Consider the following 12,859-nt stretch of genomic DNA (forward strand, 5'->3'; position numbering starts at 1 on the left):
AGAGAGAGAGAGAGAGAGAGAGAGAGAGAGAGAGAGAGAGAGAGAGAGAGGAGGGAGAGAAGAGGGAGAGAAGAGGGAGAGAAGAGAGAAGATTAGCTTAAATAATGGAGATCTTCAACTTCTGGCCTGGTTCCTGAACATAGTAGTATCCTTCTCTTGCCTGTTTCAAAAAATGGTTTTTAGTCTCTGTATTAGTCATTTTCATGATAGGCTTCATCATGGCCACAGCTGCTGATAAATGACTTAGCATTCATAGCCATTTCCATTTTCCCTGAGTGGCAAAATCAGCTATCTCCATGGGGGTTTTCCCAAAGGGTATACATAGTTTAGGCAACCATATGTATATTTTGCATATACTTTACATATGATTTGCAGTCTGTTTCAAGACAATTTCAGCATTGCATGTCTTGATTGGTAATCTTTTCTTCCTTTTGTTCTAGCATATACTCTGGAGCCTGTGTATCACAGATAAACAGACACAATAGCACTTAAAGGAAAAGAGGGGGGAATCATTCTATGTCCGTGTTGGGATCCAGCATGTTCCTAGATTCAGCTAGAGTAGCACTTTGTTAGGGTCCAGATAGAAGACACTTTAATTCTTTCCTTCTATTATTGTTGTAAATATTTCCTAAAAGGTACTGCAGTTCCCTAAAAATTCTGCAGTGGTAATTCTTAATTCCATGCCAGTCATATAGCCATTTATTCATATCTCCTGCTCCATACTTACCTTATGTTAGTTTTCATTGAACTGAGTTTTGAGTCATAACTTAGTTTCTGCTTAAATCCAAAAATCTAAGGTTGTTTTAAAATGTTATAGTCCCCTTTATTTCCATGAGCCCTTGACTCAGCTTATGTCTCTATGACAGTCTTGGAATGTCACATTCAGAATAAATGCCATATTTTAACCCAAGTCATCAAGCTAGTTCTGAAGCTGGATGTGTGGTCATGGGAGTCACTGATGTTAGCATGCATTTTCACTCTCCTCTTCTGAGATTGACCCGAAAGCCCATTTTCATTTTAACCTATTCTCCATGAACCACACATAAAACCTATATCTAATAATACCCATTTTATTTCTTGCTAATTATAATTATATGCCTCTCATTTTAAATAATTGAGCATTATTTTCTATAGAAACCATATAGTTCTATTTTTAAAAATATAACTAGAATAGTATTGAATCCATAGACAGCTATCTCAGCATCCCCCCACCCTTACCTGGTTAAGGCAGAGCTATAGCCTATTTCATTCAGACTTCCCTCACTTATTTACGTCCTATGCCATGAAGAGATCGCTAAGTCCTTATATTCAACTGGATCCCCTCTCAAGACCATTGCATTATAGTTTTAAATGCTTGATGGACATATTTGTTTGAAAATTTCTCTTTCTCTTCAACTTCATCATGTTTCTGGCTTTGTCTCATTCCCTTACTTCATTTTACCTATGCCATTGCAAAAGTTGTTTTCCTCAACATTGTCTTTTTCAGGTCATTTGCCTGTCCATGTACCCTCAGTGTCTCCCATCAGCCATAAGATCAAGTCTATTTTCCTGTCAAGTCTTGAAACTTATGGCTTCCATGTTTAGATTATTAGGATTATCTACTTTAAAAATATAAAATATGTGTCCATTCCTTTATCAATACAGTGCACTATTACATGCCTGTCATGTGCCCAGAAGTACCCTTGTTTCTGGAAAACAGGACAGGGTGGTCTTGGTACTACCCAGAATGCTAACTCTCTCTCTAAATTTTAAACCATTTTTCTTTTTTAAATGCACATGTGTGCATGCATATCTGTGTGCCTATGTGTGTCAGGGGTGGGGGGTCAAAGAATAACCTTGGTTGTCTTCTTTCTTTGAGATAGTTTCTGTCATTGGCCCAAAGTTGACAGATTAGGCAGAATAGATTAGATGACCAGTGAGCTTCAGGGACCCTCCTCTTTGCTAGGATTACAAGTATGAGCCAAAATGTCTGGCATTTTTATGTGGGTTTTTAAGGCTCAAACTCAAGTCTTCATATTCGCAAGGCTAAGGTAAAAATGAGCCATACCCCTGGTCCTTAAGCCATGTCTAAGGCATATTTCAACTCTTCCTGTCTTGTAGAAACTTTCTTTGAATATGCAACATCCTCTTATCAGTCCCTACTTGTCTTATTGCCTAGATTCATAATTTGATACTTAGCTATTAGATACTCCGTATTTTCATTTTTTATTCAATGGTCAAACATATACTAAGTATCAGATACTAAATACATAAATGTTTCTTTGTCTGTGTCCATATATTTTTATAGCATAAAAGGCTAACAGCAATTATTACATAGCTCTTACCATGTGTAGCATATAGACCAGTATTTCTCAACCGGTGGGTATTGACCCCTTTTGGGGTTGCCTATTAGATATTTACATTATGATTCATAACAGAAGCAAAATTACAGGTATGAAATAACAACAAAATAATTTTATGGTTGAAATCACCACAACACAAAGAGCTGTATTAAAGGGTCTCAACACTACAAAGGTTGAGAATCACTAACAAAGACTTATATTACTATATTTTTAAATCTCAAAGCAATATATGAAATGATCATAATTATCTATATTTTCTAGATAGGAAAAAATCAAAGTCGAGAAATATTCAATTATTTTCTTAAAGTTACAAGGTATAAAGTAGCAGGCAGAGATGAGAGTCTAATCTGGCTCTGGAAGGACTTATTAAATCTCCTCTTCTACACTGTCATGTTCCTGTACCAGGCCATCTGTGTGAATATAAACACACACACTCCTTTCCTGCTAGGTGCTAAATTCCTGGAGGCCAAGGAATTTTCTGTACTTGTATTTCCATTCCCCAGTCTTTGCATATAGTAATAATTGATTAGATTGGTGTGGGTTGCTAGTACTTTCATTAGCTGTTAAAGGAACTAAAATTTTTATTTGCTATTTTCAAAAATTAAAATACAATTACATCGTTTCTTCCCTTCTTTCTAATCCTTTCCATGCTCCCCACCCTAACTCATGATCTCTTTTTCTTGAATTATTGCTGACATTTTGAACGGAAAATGGTGTTTAGATGTAGAAAAGAAACAGAAATCTAGACCAATAAAGACTACTCCAGAATTAATGGTTGCTCCATTCTGTAAGCTTGGAGGATAGGTTTGTATAAGAAAACAACATTAATATGCAACTCTTAAAAATAAAATAAAATTCTCACAAAATGTAAGAAGCAAACCATATAATGGCCTTGTCCCTTCGTGCATACTGTTTCTTTGTGTGACTGTCCCTTTTGCTCCATTCTCTTCAGTACCAGAGTTTGACATTATGATCCCATGCCTGCATTCCTGGCTTGATATGTCTACTTAAGATTTTTAGACAAGAAAGAAGATGAACACTTTTCCTTGACTGATAATGCTATAATGATATAGATATGTAGCCTAATAAAAACTGATAAGTATATATTTGAATTAACAAAAACACACATACATACACACAGACACACACACACAGACACACACACTCACACAGAGGTGGTAGGTTATTTGCATTTTAAAAGGATTCTTCCCTTCACAAAAGACAAAAGGATCCACAGCAGGGTTCCATTAAACATCTAATTCCTCTTACTTCATTTATCATACAATTTAATTTACTAACATTTGATTTATATGCTACTGTAAAGGGGTAGCTCTCCAAGTTCTATGAGCATAGGAATCCTGTAAGCCACTGATTTAAGTTTCAGATCTTGCCCAGCCCCTACCCAACCCTAGGATTCTAATTTAGCTTAGTTGGGATGCAGCCCTGTATCTTTACTCTTTATCTTTTTATTTTGGTGAAGTACATTAGCTGGAACCCTATTGGTGGGTTTCTCTAGGGCCTTTGTACTGTTTATTACAAAGTGGCTCATTTACCCTTTACTGGGTTAATATGTTACATACACTTTTTGGATCAGATGGAGTCTCACATCTTCCTACTCTTGTTGAAGCTATAAACATTTTCAGTCTCAGGAGTAAAATAGTTGTTTCCCCCACCCCAAAACAACCAAAAAGCCTTTTATGCACCCTGTTTTATTCTGAGGTATCTTTCCAGATCTTTACTCTTATTTCCTAAAGTGATAGAGCTCTCTGAATACATGTATGTCCCCTCCTCGTCACTTCTATTTTCACAGATGCTAGCACCTGCCCCACATCCTTTCCCTTTTGTGCTTTTGACTATGATGCTGGTGCCTAAGACTTGGCCCAGAAGCATTAGCTATGGAGGAAAGGTTGTTTCTGTGTATCTTCTCTTACACAAATCTAAGCTTCTTTTTGCTCTCTTCTTTCTATTCCTCTGTCCTGCAGAAGATTGGAAGAAAAAAGAAACCAAAGAAAAAGAGAACATTTTTCTTTTCTTTTTTTTTTTTAACAAAGCAAATTGTGAGGCTCACCTGCTTTGGCATGGTTCCATTCCTCCACGACTGTTAATCCTGCTCCTACCACCCTGAATGCCAGAACCTGAGCTTTTAAAATATGATTATAGTTTAATGAAATTTGTTTCAAAAATAGACTCCATGACATTTATGGCACGTGTATCTATGTATTTAATATATCACTGATCTTTTAAAAGTCAGTTTCTTGACCTACATTTAGCCCCTGATTACTTTTCCAAATCTCTAGTAATCTCCAAAAACATTTAGAGATTTCCATACTTTAGAGGGGTTTTTGTCCTTTATTAATCCTCTATATCCCTGAGTTTTGCTTCAAGTAGAGGATCTCGGGGGTGATCTGGGTTTTGTGAAATATTTTCAGTGGTATTGAAACAGCTTTAGAGCAAACAATCCATACAGTTCTCTACTGGTTAAAAACCTTTTTCTGTTAGGTTTATTAGAGCTGCTGGTTCTCTTGTCCTGAGGAGTCTCACAGAGCTGAATTTGCCTCCAGTAAGGATTCCTCAGCAGTCCTGTTAACTGTTTACTCGGACATTGTATGACTTCTTTAACCCATTCACTTCAGGGATCAGCTTCCCTCATCGAACATGGACCTTCTATGACAACAGACGAGTACCTCTGGATGGAGTATGGTCATTACTGGTTAATCTGAACAAGACAGAAATGGTCTTAAGGTAGTTTGAGCAATCCTTGCAAGTAGGAAGTCTGTTGATGTGTTCAATATCATGCAATTTCTATAGAGAACAATACAATGGGTAGGGAAAGAAATGGATGGTACTCTCTAGATGGTGAGATTATAACTGATTGTTTTCTTTGTTTATCCCTTGGGCTTTCCCCCAGTTTCTCCAGTGAACATGTATTACTGATGCAAGTATTTTGAAAGAAAGAAACCAGCTGATACTTTGAGTCTCTTTCCCAGAGACTTAATCTTAATAGATCTATCACAAATCCTACGGATTGCCTAGAATAACAATAAAAATAAAGTCCTCAGTATTATTCAGCAAACAGAAACCTGCTTTTTAGATGGGAAAGCCAGTCTGCTCCCAGAGTGTGGGGGCTGGTGTACAGGGTGTGCATGCTACTTAGTGTGTGCATGTGTCCTCTCTATACATTTTTCTGTGCAAGAATTTAGAGAAGGTTGCTTTGCTTTTGTGATTTTAACCATCTTTTCTCTTTTTTCTTTCTCTCCTCTCTCTCTCCTCTCTCCTCTCCTCTCTCTCCTCTCCCCTCTCCTCTCTCCCCTCTCCACTCTCCTCTCTCCTCTCTCCTCTCTCCTCTCTCCTCTCTCCTCTCTCCTCTCTCCTCTCTCCTCTCTCCTCTCTCCTCTCTTCCCCAGGCCTCTCCCATCTTATGATGAGTGAACAAGGTAGGTGCCTTATGCTGTGGTCCTGAGATGGCCGAACTGCTTGCCTCTGCGCCTCTGGCTGCTCATTCAGAACCTCCTCCATAGAAGGCCATTTGCTGCCTGTGCCTCCTGATGTGGGCCAAGCTGGCAGCAGGGTTCACTTTGCTATGGAGGAACACCTTTCCTGATGCATCATGGTATCCCACCTCCTACTCTTAGCTTCTCCATTCCTCCTCATCATTTGTCATCTGGGCCAGGTGGGGTGCTGGCCCTGCTGGGCTGCCTCTAAGAGGAAAGCATGAAACAAGGCATGATAATGGGGGTGAATGGAGCTAATTTCAGAGCAACCAGGCGGTTAACTTCCTCCTGCTCTTCCCCTGGCCCCAAGCTGAGGCCCAGCTTGGGAGCAAGGATCTAGGTTTCTCCTTGAACTTTACTCTGGATAAAGGTTTCCTGTGTGTCCACTCTTCCATTCCACTGCCATCTTAACAATTCTCTGCCTTTTCTGGTCAAAAGAAGCTGTTTGGGGGTTTTGATGTATTAATTTTTATATTAAAGAAAAAAAAAGAATCACCACAAGATCATGCTAATGTTCTCATGGCAGGATTCTAACTCATTATACACCCTGAAGAAAACTGCATATAAAGATCTGTAAATTCAGCATCTGCAACCTAAAATATTCAAATATGCAGGGAATGAAGTATGCAGGAAATTCAGCTTGGTTAAGCTTGGGGTGGGCTGTGAATGAAGCTTTTTCTCCTAAGTAAAAATTTTCCACATTATCAACCCAAATCAGGATCTGAGAACTGAGCCCACTTAAAATTGTCTTTTGCTTCACTGTTCAATTGCTACTATTGTGTTTCTTCCAAGCCTTGAGGTGATTGCAAGATTGGTCTACCTGCCTTGCCCTGTCACCAAAAGATGGCTCTTTAATTTTTCTTATCTGTTTCTTTTCAAAACACATATCAGACTCAATTCTCCTTTGAGAGGATCAAAGAAAAGAAAGGTGTGGTTCCATGTGTGATTCTTTTTTTCTTGATCTTTGGAGAATGTATGGCCACTTTCTGTCCCCTAGTCCCTCAAATCCAACTATCAGATGATTTGGCCATAAGGGAGATACCACCAGATCAAGTAACCATCCAGGACTGAAAGACTTTGTTTAGCAGTTGCAGGTGGCCAGTTGAGGGCATCCTGAATGATTAAGTATGCTTTTCTGATATAAGTGTTTTCCACAGCATGAGCCAAGGTGTGGACTCCGTAAATTCCAAGACAGTGTTGGTTTTGTAGAAAGTAGAAATCACTGTATATCTATCTGAAGGGGAAGGTCAGATGGGTTCTCCAAGGTTATGTAAGGATCTAGAATGAAGGCTGTCTGTTCCCATCACTGGCAGAGAGAAGCAAGTACTCTCACCAAGTGAATATGAATAGAGAACAGACTTGCTATGGACCTAGTATTTGGACAGTTTGAGAAATCGGAGCCTTTTCCTTTGAAGTAAGAAGAGCAGAGTTCTATGAATTGCCAGAATTTAATGGTCCAAACTTGATGACAAGTGACACCATAAAAGCAGCGCATCAGTCTTGATGACAGAACTGCCTCCTGTGTTCTCCAGCCTTCTTCTCCTGGGTTCTCTTCTTGAGGTCTCCCAGCATTTCAAGTGCCTCTACGCACTAAACATAGTATATTGCTAGTATCACAGAGCAGGAGGCTGGGCTGATGTGACCTTAGCTTATTTCAGACACACAAGTGCATCATAGAAAGGCTAGATTCTACTGTTGATATGAACAGCACTTGGAGACTCTGTAGTATACACCTTACTCTATCCCCACATGTACACTTGTGAGGCATTCAAGAACAACTGTGCTCTCACCTAATATTTCTTCTAGAAAAGAAAAAAAGAAAAAGAATCATGCAAACCCAGATGCTATAAATTCCTCCTTTGAGGGGTTTTCAGAAAAAGATGCAGCATTCTTCCGGGTGATGGTGCTGCTAAGATTTTTAAGTTGCTATTAGAGGCTTAATTCGACTTAAGAAAACCTTTTGGCTTCTCCATTCCTCTTTCTCTCATTTTTTCTACCCCCTTATCCATTCTTCCCTTTACAATGACTACTTTTAAAACCATTGCTCTTCTCTCTAGCAGTGCCCCATGCCCTCCTCCTGCACATAGGAGATAGGGCTTTTATCCAGCTCCCACTAAATCTCTGGAATCAATATCTCATATCCACAAACACATGTGGTATTTATGTGTGTTGTGTGTACATGTCTTATATTGTATGTCACATTCTAGGTCCTCACATCTCCGGTGAATGTTGGGAAAATATAAGAGAACCAAGATTCTCAAAGACTTTGCCTAACCATGTTTCATAATATTGGTTATGTGTGTTGCAATTTCACATCCATGGGGCTGTGCAGTGCTTTTTGCATGTATACTTTGCCATGTTTCGAAGGAGAAAACAGAAGACATGAATGGGATACTTGAACATGAAGCCAATGGAAACAGCCTGGCTGGCTCCAGCATTTGATCCTTAAGCCTCCTATCATGCATTTGCTTTGTGCTGTCTCCCGGAGAATGCTATGGGGTAACTTCCTGTGCTGTCTGTCCTGTGATTTGCCATGTATATGATTTCTCAGTGTGTCTGCAGTGTGCTGATGTCCACTCTCTTTCTCTTGCTCTCTCTTGCCGCCTCCATGGTGGACACCATGCTTCCTCTCCTTAACTGGACCTTCTGCTTCCTTTCTGTAGGTAGAAGTAAAGGTAGATGACTTTTTTTTTTTACCATTTTACCAACCTATCAATGTGTATTTTTAAATTATTCATGCATGGGGGTGAAAACTGTTGATTCGATGAATATATAGGACCTGCCAGAAGTTACTGCTTTTAATAGCATGTAAAAATAAAAAATTAAAAGGCCATTGACATTGATGCCCTTCAATGAACCCTATATTCAATGTTATGGATCTTTCTGTGTCCCCCTAATTCCAGTCTTATGCATGATATCATATGGTGGCTAACAGAAATAGAGTCTCTGGAAGTAGACTTGCTATGTGGAAATGTGTTTTACTCCACTGTAGACTGTTCTAAGATCCTTTCTTGTGATGTATGTTTCAGGCACAGGGGAGGTAGGATAAGATGTCCCATAATTGCTGGATTTTATATATAACTGAATTTGGGGTATCAGCTGTACCAGGGCGATGATGAAAGAGAAAGGGAGAGGATTGAAGAATTGCTTAATTTTACTAACTGTAGATTTTTGGGATGTCCATCACTCTTCTTTTTTTCAGTGTTGCAATTTTTGTATTTGTGGGAGATGGAATATTAAGACTAGGGGCAGCCGGGCAGTGATGGCACATGCCTTTCATCCCAGCACTTGAGAGGCAGAGGTACGCAGATTTCTGAGTTCGAGGCCAGCCTGGTCTACAGAGTGAGTTCCAGAGTACCAGCCACGGGTATACAGACAAACCCTGTCATGATAAAAGAAAAAAAAAAACACTAGGGGTAGTAGGCTACAGCTAATAAAGGTGAAACTAGGGAAAACAGGGAAAACCCTAGAAACAGAACTATATTACACTGGCAGGAGGAAAAGCAGAAAGGTGATGTGGGATGCTAGAGGACAAAGTCAGCCTTCTGCCAGGTGGTCAGGAGGAGAGGTGATGAGCTAAGTGGGTGGGCTTCTTATACTTCGCTGCACCTTTACATTTTTGGTGGCTAGATTCATTCATCCATTTCTAAGCCCAGAGAACCTGGCTCACCTGCAAAAATTATATTGGTTGTGCAGGAATGAAGGAGGAGTTAAGTGATAAATTATAAATATTTATCTCCATTCAGTCCTCCCCTCCTGAATAATTCTCCCTTGTCTTGGTGGGCAGGTGCATTGATGTTTCCTTTAAAAGGTGCTGAATAGCTTAAGTAGAGCGAATGAGTTCTGATGTGAGGATATGGCCAAAAGACAGGCCTGACGAGGTGTTCAAAATGCTCAGTTGAGGACTTGTCAGCAAACTGGTCATCTCTCATTTCAGTTTTGTGTTTTCTGTACAGCTGTCTTGGGAGTGTTTTGGCCTTTTCCAGTTTGAGCTTGGGTGATTGCCAGCTCCCTTTATGCTAAGGCTGGTTGACGGCTCCTTTAATGCTAAGCCCAAGTAAATTCATTTTCAGAAATGTCCTACCCTGAATTCTTACCCCATTGCTGGATTGACACCTTTGGTAAAGAATACATGGGGGAAAGGAATAGGCCAATGGCCAGAGACCTTTTTTATAGGTGAAATCACCCGTCTGCTCATGTCGAAGCCTATTGAAAATGTGTGGTCTCCTCTTCTCTCCTCTCCCCTCCCCTCCCCTCCCCTCCCCTCCTTTCCTCTCCTTTCCTCTCCTATTTCTTCATCTTTCCCTCTTAACAACCCCCTAAAATGATATTTGGATATCTGTGGGTGTTTTGCACCTGGGGTCTTTTTGCGGGTCATTGCTGTCACCATCACTACCATCTATATTGCTGTGTGCTGGCCATTGTGCTCTGTGCTTTGTGGATCTTTTCATACTTAATATCTACTGTTCTATGAGGTCTGTGGTGACATTATCTATGTTTAATAGTTCTGATAACAAGGCTCAGAGAGATGTTATGTGACTTCTAAATGAGAATCAAATCCAACTCAGAATCTCTGACTACTCCTCTATGTGGTCTGTCTGAGATACAAGTATGATCTCATGTACTTTCCATCTAGCTGCCTTTCAGTCGTTGATTGGTCTTAAGTTCCAGCCTGCCACCTTACATTTGCTGAAACATATATCCATATAAATGTTACCTAGTACTGTCACCTCAATATGTCCAGAGTCAACCTTAATGTCATTTGTCTACAAACCAGTTTCCAATACTGCATCTTCCTCACCACCCAGGCTTGACCCACAGACTACTTTCTAACTTCCTCCTTCATGAATGCTCCCCCTCCAAGGCAGTCAGGAGAGAGAGAGAGAGAGAGAGAGAGAGAGAGAGAGAGAGAGAGAGAGCAGTCTGTTACTGGGCCTAGAATGATTTTTGCATCTGTCTGCATCCAGAACTTATTAGGTCATTATCCTCTCCTAGCTTGTCTCCCTGTTGCTTTTTGCTTCCAGTCAGCCCACTGATCCAGAACTATGTAAGCTTGCTCTGTTGTCTACCATGTGGGATACAGGATTAGCCACTCTACTTTCAGACCAGTCTCCAGTGTGGTCCTGCTTTTCCCTTGAGCTTCCATACAAAATTACTGCTTCAGGCAAACAGACTACCTACCAGCTTACCTTGCAAGACTTATTATTTTGCCAGCTCCCCTTTCCCTTAACAGCTCCTTCTCTCTGATCCTCTGTCCACCAGACTCACACTTAGAAGTCTGTTTGACTTGATGTTATCCTTGAGCATTGCATGCAGTATCAAGCTTTCCCTCCATCTTTCTAACAACTTGTATTAAACTTATCAAGGATTGGGCCATTCTTCTCTATAGACTGTGAGTATGTGGACAGCAAATGTTTTCATTGGCTAATGTCCAGATGTGTTTAGTATAATGTTTGATATGGGGAAGGAATTCAAAGTCTCTAGCCCTTACCTTGCTGCCAACCATTTTCCCCAAAGTGAAAATCAAGCAATTAAGACGAAATCCTTTCGTGTAGCTCATCAGCGCAAGGAGCTTTGGGTGGACACTCACTGAGTCATTGTCGAGATATTATGTCTTAGGCTTTCCATGTAACCTTGTCCGACTGAGACCTCTGTCAATCCTGCAGCCTCTTAAAGCCTCCAGTGCCCTTTATGTTAACCCATATTGCCTTTCCCTTCATGTGGGCTTTTCTTTGAGCTCTCCTTTTTTTCCAAATGACTTTGTATACCCATTTCCCTCTTAGTATCTCAAGGCTCAGTCTCTTAGGTCTGCCAGACTTCATGCTTCTGTTATAAAGTGCCCATACCCAACTGTCTTGCATGATGCTCAAGAGGTGTACTCACATTTCAATCATTTATCCCCCAAAACATATAGGTGGCTATGTCTTGGCTGTCATATTGTTGGCTGTCACTGTCAACCATATACTACATGAGCTCAGAATTTGGTTCAGAGCTATACATGATGGGTGCCTGTAGAATTGAGTAGTGTTTAACTAAATCAAACAATTGGCTTTAGATACGGGGATAGAAATAGGTAGGGTTTGATTTTTCAGTTGAGATGTTGTTAATGGGGTCGTTCTCCTTCAAACACTTGCACCCTTTATTGCTATCCTTATTAGTGTAACTCACAATTCAAAGGAGTATCAAGGGTCATGGGATGAGACCACACATTCTGGTTCCAGTGCTCTCCACTGCTGGGTCTTCTCTTGGTACTGTGTATACAATATTAGAGGAAATGATTGCAGATTATACCAGGGTAAAAGTGAGAAGGTCTTGAATTATTTTTAAGCATTTGTTAGAGAAAAGAATAGAGATACCTCAGATCTTGTCATTCTTTAAAAGCCCAGTGATAAAACAGTGAGCCCTGTGAAGTTAAACCTACAGAACTAAGCAGGGGTTCAGACATAATGTCAGCCCCTGCATTCTGGAGGCCTTTGGACAGCATGTGGCCAAAGGCAAGAGAGGTTTTACCTAGAAGTAGCTGACCAGAAGAATTCTTCAGAAATCAGCATTTTCTAGGTTTTAGGCATGATCTCCATGGCTTCTACTTATGAACTGAGAACATGTTTGGGTTCATTCTTCTTTTTCTTGCCCATTTGGATACTGACTATACTGAGGTAAGTGATCAAATACTTTCCTTTGAAATTGAATTTGGAGCAGGAGTTGCAGACTCAGATACCAACAGAGATCTCACAGCTATTGTAAAGACTAGAACTAGGAATGGGAAGGAAACCCAAGGTGGTGGTCGAGGAGATTGAGGTAAATTGGAGTACACTTGCTAGTATTTAAGAATGTGGATTGTATATTACCAGGGCTTTAAGATAAACGGGAAGTGTGTTTTATAAAGCATGTCAACTTCAAACTTCATTCTGTCCCTGTAGAATCAACAGTGTACAATTTACAGTGTAGATGAATGCGAATATACAAAGTGTATACATAGCACTTGCTGAATAAGTCAAGTGACAAACAAGTGTTTTCCTATGGCTT

General features: G+C 40.1%; 1 protein-coding gene across 1 annotated transcript in view; it reads left to right on the forward strand.

The window, feature by feature from the left end:
* The window catches only part of Nrxn3 (neurexin 3), a 1,478,337-nt gene that overhangs the window by 44,929 nt on the left and 1,420,549 nt on the right, over positions 1-12,859 (forward strand). Inside the window, exon 3 of the mRNA XM_028777283.1 lies at positions 5,747-5,776. Within this exon, the coding sequence (XP_028633116.1) occupies positions 5,747-5,776 (30 nt within the window). The remainder of the gene's footprint in view (positions 1-5,746; positions 5,777-12,859) is intronic.

Source organism: Grammomys surdaster, unplaced genomic scaffold (assembly GCF_004785775.1).
Source record: "Grammomys surdaster isolate TR1022 unplaced genomic scaffold, NIH_TR_1.0 279, whole genome shotgun sequence".
Classification (NCBI taxonomy): Eukaryota; Metazoa; Chordata; class Mammalia; order Rodentia; family Muridae; genus Grammomys; species Grammomys surdaster.